Source organism: Arctopsyche grandis, chromosome 9 (genome assembly GCF_051622035.1).
Source record: "Arctopsyche grandis isolate Sample6627 chromosome 9, ASM5162203v2, whole genome shotgun sequence".
NCBI classification, from domain to species: Eukaryota; Metazoa; Arthropoda; class Insecta; order Trichoptera; family Hydropsychidae; genus Arctopsyche; species Arctopsyche grandis.
This window is the reverse complement of record NC_135363.1, coordinates 32,958,525-32,978,522: the sequence shown is the minus strand read 5'-3', so window position 1 is coordinate 32,978,522 and position 19,998 is coordinate 32,958,525. Positions and strand designations below refer to the sequence as shown.

The following is a 19,998-nucleotide window of genomic DNA, read 5'->3' as shown; positions in this document are numbered from 1 at the left end:
CTACTTTTTCATTGCATAATTCACCATGAACATCTGGTAGCTAAACATGATGATATTGTTACGACGGTTCTACAGATTTTTCTATTGATTTGTGAGGTGATTATCAACTACGAGGTACTTGATAAATATCGAGGGAAATTAAAAGAATTTCAGTCTAAGATTTGAATTTGAATTGAGAAACAGTTGCAAAGCCCACACATTCTATCATTAATTCACTATTTGATTAAAAGAACCGATTTATTTTATTATTTGTTCATTTATTGTTAAAAATAGTCGGCATCTGTACAAAATACATACATATGTAGGGTTGGAATTGAGCGAAAGGCTATGAAAAGATATGGGCTATGGCTGAGAAAGAGTATGTTACGACTGATTGTGAGAAGGGAATGAAAAGGGGCAGAGATATAACGGTTAGTCGCAGTTGGACCTGTACTCCGCGCGGTTGGTTACTAAACCTCCGCACGTATCGTCTTAATAAACAACATGACTGAAAACGCACGTGTTTGATCTTCACCTAAACCGCCACATCCCAACCGTGGTCCTGAACAGCGTCGTCTGTCTGGATTCTCTACCACACATACATATGTGAAATTTATAATGAACAATCTTTGAAGTTTCTTTTGTTTACGATTCCCCCGATAAAGTGATTACGGCTCTCCAGCTCTCCGAATTCTTGTATATAGTTCGTAGTGACATGAAGTTTGGCCACTCCTGTTATATACTCGTATGTACATATGTACATTGCCCAATTTGGGGGTTCTCCAATGTTTTGACTACGTAACATTGAGAAAAGAATGCTTGGCGATTTGCATTATGGAAAAAAAAGGGAAGTGACAGCTAGCTGAACGTAACTGTGGACTACGTTCTTTCTGCGACACAGATGTACATATTGTTACGTATGCCGTGGATTAAGCGAATAGAATCCCAGAGACTGTGTGGCCGTTCAAGGATTATCTGTAACGGATTAACTAAATGCATACCGTGCGACTGGTATAAGTGGTTTTAAGGATTAGCGACAAGCTAAACAATGATTGCACTTCTCATACCGTGGGAATACATATCCGAATACGTGACTATACAGTAGGTAAACAGATTAGACGTCCTGAGAGATCTACCCCTTATAAGGCGGTACGTAAGCGATATCAGGTCATTCTGGACGGAGCACTGGCAATGCGTGTATCTCCTTAATCATCAATAAATGCTGTGATACGACTGTTGGCCTTTTACTTGGATCCTCCACCCACCCGTACGCAACAATATTATATATTTTGGTGACTTATTGGTCCAGAGACAATATTACAAAATTAAAAATACAGGTTTTTACAAATTTTTTTGTTACATTATTATTCAAACGATTGCATGTACCTACTAGTTTTTACATTAATACATTTGTTTCAAGCCTTCTCTATGAGGTTGTGTATGTGTTGTCGATCTATAGTTTCGAAATGAAGTGTGTAGAGGAGACCTATCCGTAGTGTCAAAATATTTAATTTCTTTACATAATAGTGCATCCAGAGTCTGTAATGTGAAAATTGAACTTTAGAGCATGCATATATATATGTATAATACATATTGTAGGCAACGTAAAATAAGATAGATAATGAATTTTACCGTGGGTAGTATCAATTTTCTTTGTGATAGTCCCTTTAATATGAGATCAAATTCCTTTTCCATAACTTTATTTAGGGTTCCTTTTTCAACATTCTTTTGTATTTTAGCGATCTGAAAAAGTCGTGTTATTAAAAATACTACATTGCAACCAGAGTTATCATACTGTAGAATCAGTACAGTGTACTGTACAATATGAATATTACAAACTTTTTATCTCACATATTATATTATATTTTTTTAAAGCTTATAGGGCAGTTTGCAGGCAAAAGGTACAGTTCAAATGCGTGCACATTAAAATTTATTGGGATTATAAAACCTTGCATATACTTACATACATATGTATGTAATTATACGTATTGGGTATATTTATGGATTTTTTTTTCGAATCGTTACATAAAAGACAATGAGAAAAAACAAAGATACCAAAAACAACTATTCACTCAATTTCACAAAGCATATATTTAAAGAAATATATGTATGTATGTATATTTCTCCCATGCAAAATACAATATTTTACAAATAAGTCATTTTGTTAGGTGTTTATTTTGTAAACAGATTTGATACGCTGATAGTTACCAAAAGACTTATTTTATGCAAACATAAATTTAATGTGTATACTTACAACATCTTCTGTAAAGCCGTTATTTTGCATTTCTGGTCTATCGGCATCTAAAGTAGATCTCAAAATTGGTATTATATCTTCTAATCTATTTAAATCCGCTAAAGCAGCAGCCTATAAATAAGTAGACCACAAGTCAAAGACGTCAACATAGCACAAATAAATATGGCCAATTTTTTAGTATAAATACAAATGTTAAAAATCCTTACCTTCAGATTGAAGACAGAAATGTATTTTTGCGACGAAAGGGTAGACAATGCTTCTAATGTAATATGTGGAGCAGATTGATTTAAAGCCAGACCTTAAAAAAGTAGTCGATTAATTTTGTATGTATGTACATAAATTGTCATACCGGAGATCGTATCGTTTCAAAAACTATTTCATGTGAGAAAAAGATACATATAAAAGGTACATACCAGCAAATAACGAGACCGATTTTCTTAAGATGTTGTGACCGACCGACAGCAAATTAGACCAAAGCTTGCTTGCATATTCGAAACTGTCTTTTGTATTCTAAAAGTAATTAAAAATTGCATAACTTTTCGGAAATTAGCATCGATAAATGTATGAAAATTAAGTATTGAAAAAAAAATTAAAATGACCTGTTTGTAACAAGCGGCCATCACTAAAATAACTGCATTCTTGGGATATTTAACCATGCGTATCTGTTTTTCAGTCAAAACATCGAATACGCTTCGTACTTGGTCATATTTTCCATGCTTATATAATAAATCCATGAGAATCTGATAGGTGGCTAATTGGTCGAAAAAATCACACGCTTTGGAATCTTCAAATATCTGAAATCGAAAGATTACATATATGTATGTATGTACTTGCAGCAAATATAATACAAAAAATTTATATACAACTGAATTAAAAATAAATTAGCATCCAATATCACAAGCAATATATGTACAGACATAGGTTTGCACATACATAAATACAATTGGAAGGAAATGATTAGATTTACTTTTAGTGCGGCATCTGGATTATCGAAGTGATGATACATCCTCATTACAACGGGACCAAAAACGAAATTTCCAAATCGAGCTTCTTTATTTTGCTCGTTAAACCTAAAATACAAAGTAAGTACATGGTGAGGTTTTTACGATAAATAAGGTATTACATTTCACCGTCCTCGCTTACATTTTTATCATGTTGCCTATTAGATCCACGTCTTCGGCTTCACACAAGTGCACCATGTTTTTAAGATCGTCGGTAAATACCATGGCTGTAGAATCGTTATTGACGAATTCTTTCATTTTATTTCGATAGTCTCTAGAATCTTGATTAAACTGTTGACGCAGTTTGTTTCTCACTTCCACGTATTTATCTAACCCCAACGAAGACGAGTCGAAGAGAGACGTGCCTGCGAAAAAGCGTTCATTAGAGTTGCCATTTATACGCCGATTTTAAATTAGCGAGATAGTTTAAAATGCACAAGTTTTTCTATTAACTACACACAAATTTGCGTACATTTCGAGTACAAAATGTAATGCTAAACTACAAAAGTACATATATATATATATATATATATATATGTAATATATTGCAGATACCTAACCTCGAGAGCAGAAAGTGTGCGTTTTAGAGAAGCGAATGAAAAATATAATAACCGGAGACGAAGCGCACTCTTCCCAGCTGAAGGATTGAAGCAGCCCTCAGAGTTCTTGAGAAGGCCCACATCTTCAGCACATATAATGTAAAATAAACTGGCCAAAACCTAACCCCTCTGACAAAATATGCAGTGTTGCCAGCACTCGTCACTGTCACATTTTCATTTTAGGAGGAGCAACATTTTTAAGCAATATTACTACACTAACACTCCACTGAGCAACAACAAAATAAAATCACGTTTTTTACTTGCTGAAGCGGAGACGAATCAGTCTTTACTAAGTTTGACCCATTCAATTCGAATACGACAATGATTTTTGTTGCTTTCTTCTTTCTTCTCGTTCTCCAAATTCAGTGTGTCTGCTCCATTACTGTTCAGATTTTAACCAAAGTACTTCAAAGGTTGCTGCATATTATGTCATATTACAAAAATAAGAGAATAATAAAAAGCTTGTAAAAATGTGGATAAGGCCTAAATGTGAGTCATGTGTAGTCACCGGAGCCTGAGGGGGCCGTGTATTGTTCAAAGGTTGTAAATGCATTGTTAAAGGTTTGCCGAACAATGGATAGCACTGTGACTATCCTACCTCTAGTCATGTGATGATTCCTCTTAATCTTTTTTATCCACCTATTTGTCAAAGCAACACCTCTTTCAATAGTGCAATCGTTCGTATATGCCGTATTTACGATAGCTTAGATGATTGTCCTGACCTCTTTAGAGACTCTTTTAGTATTTTTAGGACAAAGGTGAAGAAAATAATATGTGGTTGATTTGCTTCTTCACCCTTATAGTCTTTCTTTTTCTTTTTTACTTTATCTGTATCTTTTTCTTTATCTGTTTCTTTTCTTTTTTTTAAAATCTTGATGTTTTTGTAATTTTACTTTTTTATATCACCATGTGGTGCTCACTGTAAATGGAATATTATATTTTTATTTATGTTTATTATTATTTTTTGTCTCATTATACAACTTTCTTTTTATATTTTATTCTGTATGTGTGCCTATTTAAATAAAATAAAATAATAATCAAAAAATACAATTAGATAGTTCTTTTTTTAATTTTAAGAGAATTTCCAAGTCTGGTTTTGAAGATTTAATTTGTGCAATCGAACTAAAAATAAAAATAAAAAACGTAAAGGAGGTATGTAAAAACAAAACAGTTGTGAGAAAAGCTTCATCTTGAATTTCGCCGAATTGTATAAAATGCTGCAAATTTACAAATTTCACCATAAACGTCTTTGTGGATGTTAATTCATATGTATTTACTGAATTGTTTAAAATGCTGCAAATGGTAATGGTAAACGGGTAACATCCCAAATGTGAATCACTACCAGGATAACCGCCGCTAGGAAAATCACTGTTATCGGGGATTACCCTTGTAGCGATTCACATTTGGGATCTAATCACCGAACCGTATTTATGTACTTTGTATAATACTTATTTGTAATATTTGTATCAAATGTACAATGTTTCTGACCAGGAAGGGGCATTGCGGCTATACCTGTTAGGCCTTTCTGGTATAAATTAAAAAAAAAAAAAAAAACTACAAAAGCCTATCTAGCAACGGTAAACGGATTGTTTCACACATTGCGATCGCACACACGAAAATCATTGGCGAGTTGTCGTTAGTTAGCGTTGCAACTCCCGATGGATGGAATTTTCGGGGGCTAGATGTCTCGTGATCGAGATTTTAGTGACGTGTGCGAGATCGCTTTGTACGGAGTAATCAGTAATAGAATATATATATATATATATATATGTAGTAGTTGTACTCTAGTAAAATCAACCGGCTACCGATTACCGATTACCGGTTGCCGATTACCGGTTGCCGATGGCCGGTCACCGGTTTCGGTCGCTCGGTCAGTCTGTGTGGTCGCGTTCGCCGGTTCGGTCGTCCGCTCGCATCACTCCACTCCACTCCACTCCACTCCACTTCACTTCACTCCACTCGACTAGCGCGCGCAAATCTCTTGTGTCCGTGTCCGTGTCGACAGAGCTGAGCCCAGTGTAAAATCACTTGACTTCCAACCGAAGATGCGTTCGTTCGTCAGTGGTTTGGTGTTGCTGGGGACGGCGATCGCCTTCGTAGCCGCTTCCGACGACTCGTCTGCTTCCAAAGGACCCAAAGTCTCGGACAAGGTATTGAAAATGCATCACACGCATCACACGCATCACACGCATCACACGCATCACACGTCACACACTACATCTCCATCTCGTCTCGTCGGTCACGACGAACCGATGAACCCGGTCGAATGACACGCGGCCGTCGCGTCATCGTGACGTGGCTTCTTCGTGACTATATAGTATTTTATATACATAGATATTTTCCATTGTTGTATTACAAACCGGTATGTGTATGCAAATGGCCGTACGGATCGCCAACAAAGGCATACTCGCTGGCTTTCTTTCGATTCCCGAAAAGATAAAAACTGATCAATTTATTACCGACACACGACACGACACGACACGACACACATACGCATACACGTAGGTCGTAGTGTATGCGTATGTATTAGGATTAGCCAATCCAATTGATCGCGATCCTTAATCATACGCACTACGTATGTATTAGGATTAGCCAATCCAATTGATCGCGATCCTTAATCATACGCACTACGTATGTATTAGGATTAGCCAATCCAATTGATCGCGATCCTTAATCATACGCACTACGTATGTATGTATGTACGTTAACTCTTTGAATGGTGACCAACGCCGATCGGCGTTTTGCCAACAACTCCATGAGCCTGAAATACACGGATAGCCGTTGTTTTTTGAGTATGTAATAAAAAATAAACAAGAATACTACCAGCTAATCCTTTCCAGGTAGCATTGAAAAAAAAATCATTGAACGTGAGTCGTGTAATCCGTGACAATGTTTATAAAGACTAGTTTACACCGAAATTTCTGAATTTATAACCATAGCACAATTTCTCAATGGAAATCCCTAACTGCTGAATATTTTAGATTGTGACATTTTAACAACAATGAAGAAGATGGAATTACTTTTAGAAAAATACATTCATTAATAGGCTTGTTTTGTTAATTTTATATTGTTGCGAGATATATTAGAGACTCTAAACACACGTTTACAAAACTCGAAATCCTCGGCGGTAGTTATATAGGATAGTGATCTAGGGTTTGTTTTGCTTAGCCACAATTTTTATACCAGCCTTCTGCTGGATTTATGGATAATTGTAGTTAGATAATTAATTTTTCAACAGAAAAGACGTCAGCACAACGTGAAAGGGCTTAAAAGAGTTTGAGGTGGTTTGAATGTGGCGAGAATGGTGACGAGTGAGGGGACACGTCGAACGTAATGGGCGTTAATTTAAATCCGCTAAAGTTACCCGTATCATCGCGTCGGCAATAAACCTCTACGTTGATTTGAAATTTCCTCTTTACGTTCAATTGCATATATGTATGTAGTTTAAACGATTGCGACGTAACTAGACTAGTTCAATTGTCTACACTATTATAATATGTATTAATCCGTTGAAATGTTGCTTGAAGGTATGGTTCGACATCAGCATCGGCGGAGAACCGGCCGGTCGTGTGGAAATTGGAGTCTTCGGCAAGACGGTGCCGTTGACTGCGAAAAATTTCATCGAGTTGGCTAAAAAACCCGAAGGCGAAGGATACAAAGGCAGCAAATTCCACCGAGTTATCAAAGATTTCATGATCCAAGGCGGCGACTTCACCAGGGGAGACGGAACCGGAGGTACACTTTCGCGACACTTTGACGTCGAAACTCCTTCGAAATGTCGTATTAAATCTATCATCTTATTTTCTATTCGCAGGTCGTAGCATCTACGGAGATCGTTTCGCCGATGAGAATTTCAAACTGAAGCATTACGGTGCAGGATGGCTCTCCATGGCTAACGCCGGCAAGGACACGAACGGATCTCAATTCTTCATTACCACCAAGCAAACTTCTTGGCTAGATGGCAGACATGTCGTTTTTGGAAAAGTGATTAAAGGAATGGTGAGATTATTACATGGTGTACACTCGAATATGTGGTTTATTTTATAAATTTACATCTTTAACTTTTGTCCATCTCGTTTCAGGATATCATTCGCAAAATTGAAGGCAACGATACCGACGGCAGAGACAAGCCCGTGAAAGACGTCGTCATCGTCGATTGCGGCTCAGAAGAAATCGCCGAACCTTTCTCCGTCTCAAAGGAGGATGCCGACGCTTGATGTATCGCGATTTTTACTCATTAGTTTTACAAATTGTAACATGCATTTATATTTTTTGTATATAAAACAATCAAATACACTAATTTGAAACAAGACATTTGGTCGTTTTTTTTTACCCCTATGATTAAAACAGAATTTTAAGCATGACCATTCTTTGAATTGAAAAAAAAAAATTTTCCTCTGCTGTAGGAAAGTATTTATTCCTGTTTTATAAAAGTTTTTTTGGTTCGAGAGATTGGTAGAGGTATAGCAAAGTGTCGTTTGTAATTACACTGTTTTACACAAGGAAAATGGTTCAGAGACGAGATATGACTTTTCTTATAGATCTATGCCCACTGAACACGAATCTGGTAATAAAAAATGTTGATTGGCTCGAGATTCAGAGATGTGTTTTTTAAATCGCGCGATTTTTCTATATCTTGGTGTTGCCTCAAAATCTGTCAATTTCCTGTTTAAAATGAATATTGGAATCTATAGTCGGGTATTTTATCTTTCATTTGTAGTACTTTTCAGCTTTCAAATCTCTCTAAGTAGTCGTCCAGTTCAAATCAAAAGTCAAAAGTACGTATTTTCACTTGGGATTTTTTCCCACTGTTAATACTATTTTATATTAAGTATTTTCTATTGAAACCTGTTTATTAGGATAGTGTTCTGGCCACACTATTTTTTGTTTTCGTTTAAAAGGGTTAATTGGAAGTGTGTTAAATTTTAAATCATTAAAATGGCGAGCTAAAAGCTCGTGCTAGTATTTACACGAATCTGAATTGAATTAATAGGGATAATATATTAAATTGTCTTTATATGAGAATTAAATAAAATTCCACTTGGAAAAATCATATTTCGACTATTCTTGTGGATTAATAACAAAAATTCGTTTATTTTATCGAGGTAAGCCTATTATCAATAGAATTTTATCTATATAAAATTATCAGTCACTAATACATACAAGTATTCCAATGTGTACATATTCCCTTTACATTTTAAGTATGTAGGTCCAATGTAATTTTTAAAATATTTGTTTGCAGAGTAAAAACACTAGAAATACATATATGTATGTAGTGGCCTCATAGGAACCCCATTGTTATCGCTAGTTCCGATTTTAACAGCACACAGGGCAGGCAGTACAGACGATCGCCTGGGGTGCCAAAACCAAAATAAAAACGTAATAATACCTCCAAAAATTTTCGAAAAACATTTCTACAAATGGAAAATAATGAACATTTTACACAAATTTCATCATGTGAACGTAGTTTTAGCAAACTTAAACTTATTAAGACCTATCTCAGGTCAAGTTTTTCGAACGAAGCGAAAGATTAAAAAAAAATATATAAATACATATATACTAGTTGTTTTACCCGGCTTCGCTCAGTGTTCATAATATAAACAGCTTAAACATGGCGAATCTAACAGTAAATATTTATTTGTTTTTTTATTAAATTTATTTGAATCGAAAAAAAAAATCGACTCGTCATAGAAATTTTGACTTGTTAACAAAGTCCCTCCGCCCCGGGGACCTTCGCCCCCGGCGCCCCCCGTCCCCCGTCCCCATGTCGTTATAAAAACTTTCACAACATTACATATGTACATACAAAGTCTCTTTCGAAATTATATAGAGTGGGGCGCAAATTTAGGTTTTTGCTTGGGACGCTAAATAACCTAGGGTCGGCCCTGACAGCACATACATATGTACATAAAGGGAAATGACAGAAATGACAAGTGAAATATGTGTGCATATGTTACACCGAATCCGTGAAATTGTCTTTTACACGCATTCGGCAAGAGAATTGCCGAATGCGTGAAAAATGCAAACATGTTGCCCAGTTCACGGATTCCGTAAATTCTTTGGCGAATGCGTGTATTCTCTAAGAGTTTGTCTGCTCGAAGCATGGAGTCGGCAAATAGACAGCAGCTCTCCGGTGTTGTTTTTTAGAACTGGACAGCGTGGACAAGTGTCAAAGTGACAGCTGAATGAGGATGTTTAATTTACATGTTATTATGTATAATATGACTACATACATATGTTTCGATCATCTCATATGACTTATACATAAATTAATGTCATTTATATACATTTTGATCAATATTTTAACAGTGAAACATGTGTATGTAGTCATATTATACATAATAATATGTAAATTAAACTAAATTAAACATCCTTATTCAGCTGTCACTTTGACACTTGGTTATAATATAACACGCTGTCCAGTTCACGCATTCGGCAAAGATTTTACGGAATCCGTGAACTGGGCAACGTGCTTGCATTTTTCACGCATTCGGCAATTCTCTTGCCGAATGCTTGTAATAGACAATTTCATGGATTCGGTGTAACACATACATATGTATATCCTAATCGAAACGAGGCAATGCATTATCCATGATTGTGCAAATAGTGGGAACACCACGTTCGTCGACCATTCTGATTTCTGAAAAAATATTAGGACTTTGCGCCATTATATTGTAAACGAGTGTATGTAATTAATGAATTAGTTTTAGTTTAAAAGGATTCAGAATTGACTACTGTAGCATTGTACACAGATAGAGCACGTAATACGAATCGGCGAGAGTTCGAGTAATCGGGGTGCGAATGTGAGGTGTGAGGTGTGAGGTGTGAGGTGTGAGGTGGGAAGTGGGAGTTGGGAGGTGGGTGGTGGGTGGTGGGTGGTGGGCGGGTGTGGGGAGGGACACGACCCGCCGCCGGCCCATCGCTTTTCGCTTTTCCCGCCCTGGTCCTCCCGATTTCCCGATTTCCCAATTTCCCGGCGAATCCACCCATCGGTCCGTTCAGTCTGCATCTCTGCTGAAAGCGAATTGCAAATCGCAAATCACACACACACACCCATACCATACATGTAGGGTATATAGTATGTGCATGTCAACATTGTCAACATCATCGACCGTGTCATTTTCGGGTGACACTAAACGAGGAAAGAACTAAAATGCCCGATGGAAGAGTGACCTCGAGCACTTGGACCACCAACACCTCGTTCGTCTCCCCCCTGCCGGACGAGTCTTTCTGCAAACACATTCTTTACGTCGAATTCGCCAATTCGAGGTTTGCCAATTCATTTTGACATCTTTCCCCGTCTCGTCTTTGTTTTGACTTTTGAATTGAACTTTTCAGAGTGCGAATCTGGGATCTGATCATTCTCGTTCCTAACGTCCTCTTCCTGCTCTTCTTGGCACTGCGGTTCAACAGAGCCCAACTCAAGTTGAGGGCGACCAGCAGCCCGATATTTTTGACGTTCTACGGACTGGTTTGGGGTAACGTAGTCATCAGCGTCGTCAGATGCGTCGTCTCGATGACCGTCAACGCCGCCCTGCCGCTCGGAGGATTGGCGGATAAGATTCTATGGATCACCGTGAGATTCTTTCTACTGGCTACGGAGATGAGCGTAGTCATATTCGGTTTGGCGTTCGGTACGTATCACTCTCTCTCTCTCTCTCTCACGTCTCTTCCGAGAGATCTCCCGAGTGTGCTCAATTGGGTCGTCGATTTGATTTCAGGTCACCTGGACAGCAGGAGTAGCATTCGGCACGTGCTCGGCGCGACGTCGCTGATCTCGCTCGCTTTCACCATAACTCAAGGTGCTTTAGAGATAGTTTTACCCGACGACTGCTTTCACATCGACTCTCGGGATTTCGATCTATTCGGCCACGGCGGGATGTTGTTTTGGTTTTGTTCGTCGACATTTTTCGCAATTATTTATTTTAGCATATTATTACTGCCTTGGACGAGACTGCGGGAGAGATTGGCCTTGCCGAGTGAGTTCCCTTGTCTCCACCTTACGTACACACATAACATACATGTGCTAAGACTTGTCGCCTTTTAATCGTTTCGTTTGTCGTTGCTTTCAGCCAAATTGTCGTTTTACATCTATATATTACTGTTAGTTTTATTGGACGGAACGCAGGCGATCGGAGCCGGTCTCATGAATTGGGGAGTGGATGTCGGTTTGTGTATGGTCGACATCACCACATGCCTCTATTTCACTCTGTATACTCCTCTCGTTTATCAGACGTTCCTTAGTGAATTTTTCGGGTGAGTGCAATTCGTCGATTCGACATTTTTATGTACAACATATTCACGATCCTACTCATTCAGATCCATGCTCATTTATAGCGTATCACAGCCGAGTATAATGTTTTCGTACAAAGCCCAAATGGACGAAGCTATAGAAGACGATCAAGTGTCTCTTCCTCATCAACAAAGCTTCAGTTCGCTGAAAACTGATTCCGATTATATATATCAGGTATGAATTACACGTCAGTCGATTGATAAATAGCGAACGTGTAATATATGTATATTATATGTACGTATGCATAATACATGTGTGTAATGATGGCAATTTTACCTTTCTTCTCAGAACAATAGTGTATATGATAGTACAGTGTTTGAAACGGGGGGAACGACTCCAGTTAATCCTCTGTATAGTGCTTCGCTGCAGAGTCCCGACAGCATTACCTCGGGACAATCACTCGACATCGGAGGTCCAACAATAGGCTACAATCAACATTGCCCTGGAGTTCCGTAGTTCTTGCATCTCAATATGTATATGAACATTAGCAGTGGAAATAGTAAAATGTATTATAGGTCAAATTTTGATGAAACTATTAACTTATGTATGTATGTACGATAATATGTTTAATATGATAAGGTATGTATGTATATTTTATGATAAGTTTATTTTATTCCCAAAACCAATGCATTATAATTAGATAATTTTGAAACAATTACTTTTGTTGTGTCACCGAAGAGTAGCTCTTGAACTTTAGGGAGACGGGACTTTTTTTAACCTAATTGAACTATCAAGTGGTGTTTTAAGTAAAATGTTTGCATCTGCGTCTCCAGCATTGATACAATCGAGCGCATGTAATAAATTAATACATTTTATGCGGAGGATATTTGGGTTACCCATTGACGAATGAGTGCCAACTGGAGTTATTTCGTACCGGTTGATGATTATGGTTCCTTAAACGTGTGATTTTTGAAGTACTTTTAATTGATAAGTATATTATTTAAATATTATGTTATATATTATGTATAATAAAGTATGCATAGCCTTTCTTTATTGCCTTTGCCAGTGCAAAATATTTCACGATCTGCACTCATAAAATGCACTCCATCCAGTACTAGTGCGCTATTAATTTATTTTATCATATTACGTATAACGCAATCCAATGTCCATTTAAATTTTTAACTTTCACATGTGTACCTTCGATACCGTTGGGTCTGGAATAATGTGAAATACAATATTTTCATGTGAAAAAATTCAAGACAGTGGTGCTTTTTTGAGACTTCTCGAAATTTGAATTTTCATCAATGATAAATTTAAATTTACAGACGAGCCAGGCCGCTCTTGACAATGTCTGTGTGCTTTTCACGGTCTTTCAACTTTTTTACCAACTTGAAATTATCAAGGTGGGGTCAGAACTCTGACGATTTTTATACATTTTTGGTGATACTATTATTTTTTGTGATATCGTGCAAAACATTTATGTACACAATACTCATATTTTTTCATTGTAAAAATATATTATAGACGATGCAAACCCGTTTATTTTATTTCATTATACATTAATGTTTAAGTATTTGATGATATTTTTCTGTAATTCTTTGTCTAAAAACATACATATGTATAGATATATTGCTCGTGTACGAATGAGCAAATTCATCCATAGGTATGAATATCAAACTTTGAACGTTAATTGCATATTATTAAAAAACGACTAGTGTCTGATATCTGGGAGCGAGTTCAAAAATTGGACTCAAATCCTCCTATAAAATAAAATCCAGCCAAATGATAAACAATTAAACTCACAATTCATAGTTAGAATTTTCACGGTTAATTTTATTTTTACGTATATCAGTGGCGGCTTGTGAGAATTCATAGAGAGGAATCGGGCTGTAGTAGCTCGTTGACCATAATGTGTTAATCAAATACAAACAAAAATAGTATACATAAGTACCATGTATATAATAGTATACATAGTACCATGTATATAATATGGACGACAAAAATAGCATGCATTTGTATTTTTTATTAGGCAGCCCACTGGATTAGCCGCCACTGAAGTAACATATAATATATACCAAGGAAGCCCTAACAGATTAATCGCAATGCGCCTTTCTGGCCAATTGTAAACATCAACAAACAATTTATATAAAGTAATTATTACAGAGGATAATAGAGACATCTGTACAGGGCTCTAAATGGACATTTTCACGAATGGGAGTGCTCGATAATTTTCAAAACATGCTGTCCGAGTCAAAAAACCCACATGGCCGTGTTTTGGGCTCTTACGGGCGCGCACTCATTTTACGAAGCGCGCTCATCTGTCAAACTCAGACGCCCGCCATCCGCCGGCCGAGACGGTCTTGGCGTGGCTGGTCTTTGCCTTACCTTGCCTGACCAGCCAGCGTACTCATCCACAGCCCCCGCCATAAAGGGGAACAGGCGAGAGGCGAGAGGCGCCGAGAAACTCCCCGGCTCGCCATCTACTCCTTAATAAACGAGGATAAAACCGACTTGACGTGTCTAATTCCCCACCCCGCCCTGTTCCAGCACGTGCTCCAGAGCGAGCTGAACGAGAGACGACGACACACACACACACACACACACAGCCACTGGTCACCCATACATATACACACATTACAGCTCCTGCAGCTATCGTTCACATGCTTTGGCTTTTTTTATTGTATATAAAACATATACATATCACAGTTGGGACTAGACATTTTATTACCAAAGGCAAAAAGGAAAAATTGCGCCCCTATGTAATTTTATTATTAATATATTCAATAAGTATTTCTTAAGCAAAAATAAGATATTACATATGATATTTAAGATATTACACATATAATATTCAATTTGTTCGATAAAGTATGTGCCGCAGGTGAAAATTTTTTCCAGATGTTTGAGAAAGCTTCGTGTAGAATATGAACTCCACTGTTCGAATAAGAGTATCTTCAAAAAACATCATGTGTACCTATACATATATTATATATTTAAATGTATTCATAAATTATGAATAGATTGACATTTTTGTGTGTGATGAGTGAGGGTTTCTTAAATTGGTCGATACTGATTTTCGGGTGCCAAATGTTCCGTAATCGAGATTTTAGTGACGTGTGCGAGATCGCTTTGTGCCGATTAATCACCATACAGTATACGCGTGTATGATAAGTTTATAATGGGTAATATGTGTATGAAAAATAGAGTGGTAATAGTGTGGAGTGGTGGACATGCGTGTCACTCACTATCAGTGTATATTGCACAGTTGGCACTCCGGTTGTCTGTCAGTTGCATTCGCATTCGCACTCGCACTGTGCAAATGCGAATGCGAATGCAAATGCATCGCATTCTTATCGGTCTCGTAGTTCGTAGAGCCGAAGAGTGAAAGCCGCGACTGGAATGTCGGACATTTGCCGAGTTTGTCTCTCGAAGGGGGAGCTGGTGTCGCTATTTCGAGCCTCGGAAACGGTGTCTCTCTCCGAAAAGGTCATGTCGTGTGCTTCTGTTCAGGTTGTCTTTTCACTCGTCACTCACTCTTCACTCTTCACTGGTTTCGCTTTCCCCCCTTTCCACTCACCTTTTTTTTCTACCACACCATGTTTCAGATCGAAGCCGGAGATAGACTGCCTTCGCACATTTGCTTGACGTGCGTTTCCCGGGTCAACGCCTCTTACGATTTCAAAATTCTGTGCGAGTTTTCCGACATCACTCTTCGAAAGAGAATAAGCGGTGATAATTTTGCCACTTTCGACGCTTCTTACGTGTTCAAAACTGAACATCCCTCCGAGCACGAATACTTTCCTGTCAAGTGTGAGGTGGAATGCGACGTTTTCAAAGACGAAGCCGCTCTCAGGAGAGAGAGCAAAAACGAGAGACGCATGAAAAGGAAGATGTTGAAGGAAGTACGAAACGCTTCGTCGTTTCTCAAAAGTAGCTCCCTATCGGCGAAAGAAAAGAGAAGCAAGAAAAATGAAAAGTGCACTAGAGCCGACATCGAAAATAATGTCGGGCCAAATATTTTCGACGATAACGATCTGTCGTGCTCGAGCGATAATTTTAAAGATACGACCGACGTCGGAAATGCGTATTCGAAGGTGGATAGTGACTGTCGATTGAACCAAATCGATTCGAAAGAAGATTCGGACGGCGTTGAAAAGTTTCCAAGTAGAAAAAAATGTCGAAATCAAAGTGCAGACATTTTTAAAAAGTCTCTGAAAAAAGTTTTGAGGAAACCGAATAAAAAACACCAATGTTTCACGTGCGGGAAAGTAATGTCATCAAAGTGAGTAAAAACACTTGTGATGTATTTTGTATTTTATTGATGCGATTTGATGTTTGATCGTGACATTTTCCACTTTTAGATTTAGACTTCAGATGCACGTGCGAATACACACTGGTGAGAAACCGTTTACTTGTAATTTTTGTAATAAGACTTTTACCCTGGCCCAAAATCTGAAAGTTCACGAAAGAGTTCACACGGGAGAAAAGCCTTTACTGTGCGGAGTGTGCGGAAAAGCTTTCGCTCAGTCGGCCGGCTTGGCCACTCACATGAGACTTCATACGGGCGAAACGCCATACAAATGCACACTCTGTCCTTCCAGCTTCAGAACGCCCGGACATTTACAGTATCACATCAAGTGTGTATTGTATGCACACATGTGTATGTACATATGTTACATCGCATTCAACATTTTCATATTGTTTATTTTTTCATTACAGACAGCATACTGGAGAAAAAAACTTCAAATGCAGTATTTGCAGTAGAGCATTCATTTCCAAGGGAGATTTAACACAACACTCGAAAACTCACACAGGCGAAAGACCATACGTTTGTACAATTTGCGGATTGCGAATGGCTCGTTCTAGTCATTTAACACGTCACATGATGACCCACACGGGTGAAAAACCTCACAAATGCGAAATCTGCGGGTCGTGTTTTGCTCAAAAGGGGGATGTAGTGAGACACGTAAATAGACGGCACGCCGCTGATACGGGAGAAAAACCCCACAAATGTGACATTTGCGGCTTTTGTTTCTCGCAGAAATATGATCTCATTCGACACGTCAAAAGACATACACTAAAACATTCACCGATTGCTTCTGACAAGAACGATCACGAAGATATATCTAAAGTTGTCAACGAAAATACATTACCTTTGAACATTATGCCAACTGATGATTGTGTAAATAAATAATATAATCATTTATTTGTATGGTTTTTACTCTTTTTTTTTTTTTTTTTACAAAAGTTTATGGAAAATTAGTATAAATCTTTTTGTTTTCCTCCTCCCTCCACCAAGATTACATATTATGACAGAAAGCTTTGCATCGAGAGCGTCTTTTAAAGAAGCCTTATAAATATAGGTATATATGCTGGTACGACATTTGTTTGAAATTAGCATATCGATCCAATAATTGCGTATTTAATCCAATTTTCGAAAAAAAAAAAAAAAAAATTATTTGCTCAATACACGCATACACAGTATCATACTATTAGTATGTAGTATCATGTACATATGTATATATGTATGTATTTAACCATAAAAACGATATTTTATTCGGGATTATTACATGTATTGGTTCGGTGATTACATCCCAAATATGAATCGCTACCAGGATAACTGTCGCTACGAAAATCGCTCGCGTGGTTTCTGTCGCACGGGAAAATTACCATACAGAAAACTGCCCAAATCTCGTATAAAAAAGCATTTGTTGAGCAATATTTGGGCAGTTTTCTGTACGGCAATTTTCGTGCGCCGGGAGATCCACGCACGTGATTTTTGTAGCGGCGGTTATCCTGGTAGCGACTCACTTTTGCAACGTAGCCTGTTTACTACGTTTTATATACATACATATATATGTATGTACGTAGTATCGAAGGATGAAATTTTTCGATCATTAGAAAATGTGTAGGCGGGGTAGGTATGTGTTGACCGTATCCCGGCCTAACGAAACACTGTTGTGCTAGTTTTATAAAGTTTTATTGTTTGCCTATGGTTGTACAAAGGTATGGTATTTGTGGGCAAAAGTATGTCGTTCAGCGGTCTCTGGATGCGGCAGTGTGTTGCTGGCTCGTTGTTCGGCTATGTTCGGAAGGTCTCTGGATACGGCAGTGTGTTGCTGGCTCGTCCGGCTGGTTGATCTTCCAAGTCCGCGTAGTGTAGTGGTGGCTGGTCAGGAGCTGTATGTTGACTGGTCTGCTGCTTGTGTGTCGACGCTTGCTGCTGTGGGTCGACTGGCGTTGTTTGGGTTGTACCTCCTTTTATAGTGTTTCTGGAATCGCCTGACCGATGGTGGTGGTTTGTTGATGCGTAAGAAAGGAATGCACTTTTGTCGAGGCGTAGAATTTTCTGGAACGCTTGATGGAAGTGGTTATTGATGCGTACGAGCATTTAGTTGTTGATGCGTACGAGAGGAATGCACTTTTGTCGAGGCGTAGAATTTTCTGGAATGATGGGCGCCGTTCCGCTCGATGTAATTTAATGGTGGCGGCGTGTTTCGACCGTTTTGGTTCCACTCGACTGGTAGGGGCGTTCCGCTTGAGTTTAATATAATGACTGCAGGTGTACGACGTCTGGTTTTCGGGAATGTAGTTTGTTGTTGCGGAATATTCTCGAATGTTTCGATGACGATGACGACGACGAGATTCCTACAAATGTTTTGAGGATAATTCGAACACCGTCAATTCTATGATGCTGAAACCTGGAAATCGTTTAATGAAATGCTTATAAATTTTTAGGTTGACTAGAAGTAGTAGACTTTTATGTACATGCATATGTATGTCTTCTCTTTTATATATGTATTTCTTTGGATTTTTTATCTTCTAGGTCAGAGCATCGCAACCCACACACGTGTTAGAAGTGGTAATTTGATTATTAGTCACATTGCGATCGTCCGAAAGACAATTTTTGCCGATTTTTTGAAAATCGCGAATACAGGCGAATATCTGGCACTCGAGGTCTCGTTAGTATGATGGACTTTTCGGTTGCCAGATGTTCCGTTATAGAGATTTTAGTGACTTTTTGGCGAGCGCTTTGTGACCAATAATCACCGAACCGTTAGATCTATGTGGTAAACGACTACTAGTCATATGTGAATCAGTCACAGGACAACCGATCGCTTTAGATCGGTCACACGTGATCACCCGTCACCCTAAAACTGGTCACGAGAAAACTGATTTTAGGGTGACGGGTGATTATGTGTGACCGATCTTGAGCGACCGGTTGTCCTGGCACCGATTCACATTCGACTAGTTATCACCGAACCGATCTATGTATGTATGTAGTGTCATACGGTCTTACGTGAGCCGTGGGTGCACACGTTGCGATGCTCTGTCCTAGGTAATTCGATAGATTGGGCTGAAACTTTCACACCTATAAAGGTATGGTAAAATTAAAAAAATGATATTTTCTTCTCAACCAGAAGTAATTGTCGAGAGTTTCGAGGTATTTAGCGTTTGTCTCCGAACGTAACGAACTGATATTAAGTATCGTAATAAATTGTAAGTAAGTAAGTGGCAGTTTATTCTTATACCCTTTTCCGACAACTATCTACTTTTACATATGCATGTGTCAGTGGCGTAGCGTGAATTCCAGGCGCCCCCCCGCAAAATATTTTAAGGCGCCCCCCCCCCCCCCCCATATATTTCCTTACAGCAAAATAACTTTCCAAATTAATAATTCATACCTTTTTTACGTAGAAAAACTTTTTTCTGGACTCATTGGCAAACACGACTATTTTGTTAAAATTCAATACTAATCATTGCTAATACTTTAAGACGATGTTGTGACATAGTTGATCTTAAGTAATTTTTAATAAGTTTCAACTTGTGAACGAGCGCTCCGTAGTGGCTACAGTTACCGGAAGCGTGAGGAACAAGATGATTTAAATGACGAATTTAAATTATAAAAATTACAAATGAAAAGCTTTGCCAAAT

The 19,998-nt window shown here is 38.2% G+C and overlaps 5 protein-coding genes across 24 annotated transcripts in view; 4 read left to right on the top strand and 1 right to left on the bottom strand.

The window, feature by feature from the left end:
- The window catches only part of LOC143916579 (uncharacterized), a 590,438-nt gene that overhangs the window by 195,424 nt on the left and 375,016 nt on the right, over window positions 1–19,998 (top strand). The gene's annotated exons all lie outside the window — the stretch shown is intronic.
- LOC143916590 (pentatricopeptide repeat-containing protein 2, mitochondrial-like) lies at window positions 255–8,212 on the bottom strand. 19 transcript variants are annotated; one of them, XM_077437756.1, is made up of 11 exons: window positions 6,518–8,212; window positions 6,194–6,460; window positions 3,847–4,250; window positions 3,377–3,599; window positions 3,201–3,303; window positions 2,833–3,027; window positions 2,647–2,743; window positions 2,440–2,531; window positions 2,234–2,344; window positions 1,612–1,722; window positions 255–1,518 (listed from the first exon to the last, which is right to left on the bottom strand). In XM_077437756.1, the coding sequence occupies exons 3-11, from the start codon at window positions 3,914–3,916 to the stop codon at window positions 1,381–1,383; spliced, it is 1,140 nt and encodes a 379-aa protein (XP_077293882.1). In that variant the 5' UTR covers window positions 3,917–4,250; window positions 6,194–6,460; window positions 6,518–8,212; the 3' UTR covers window positions 255–1,380. The 19 variants fall into 19 exon arrangements, with proteins under 19 accessions (XP_077293882.1, XP_077293887.1, XP_077293881.1 ...); XM_077437761.1 differs by having other exon boundaries at window positions 3,847–4,215; XM_077437755.1 differs by having other exon boundaries at window positions 6,194–6,551.
- Window positions 5,706–8,120, top strand: LOC143916595 (peptidyl-prolyl cis-trans isomerase 5). The gene is made up of 4 exons (XM_077437776.1): window positions 5,706–5,983; window positions 7,361–7,568; window positions 7,648–7,832; window positions 7,916–8,120. Exons 1-4 carry the CDS (start codon window positions 5,879–5,881, stop codon window positions 8,048–8,050), a joined length of 633 nt encoding a protein of 210 aa, XP_077293902.1. The 5' UTR covers window positions 5,706–5,878; the 3' UTR covers window positions 8,051–8,120.
- LOC143916589 (transmembrane protein adipocyte-associated 1 homolog) lies at window positions 10,651–13,597 on the top strand. The gene is made up of 6 exons (XM_077437754.1): window positions 10,651–11,102; window positions 11,172–11,467; window positions 11,555–11,812; window positions 11,906–12,089; window positions 12,171–12,300; window positions 12,415–13,597. Exons 1-6 carry the CDS (start codon window positions 10,987–10,989, stop codon window positions 12,580–12,582), a joined length of 1,152 nt encoding a protein of 383 aa, XP_077293880.1. The 5' UTR covers window positions 10,651–10,986; the 3' UTR covers window positions 12,583–13,597.
- Window positions 15,290–17,500, top strand: LOC143916585 (uncharacterized). 2 transcript variants are annotated; one of them, XM_077437738.1, is made up of 4 exons: window positions 15,290–15,573; window positions 15,669–16,345; window positions 16,425–16,700; window positions 16,783–17,500. In XM_077437738.1, exons 1-4 carry the CDS (start codon window positions 15,463–15,465, stop codon window positions 17,255–17,257), a joined length of 1,539 nt encoding a protein of 512 aa, XP_077293864.1. In that variant the 5' UTR covers window positions 15,290–15,462; the 3' UTR covers window positions 17,258–17,500. The 2 variants fall into 2 exon arrangements, with proteins under 2 accessions (XP_077293864.1, XP_077293863.1); XM_077437737.1 differs by having other exon boundaries at window positions 15,303–15,573; window positions 16,425–16,709; window positions 16,783–17,499.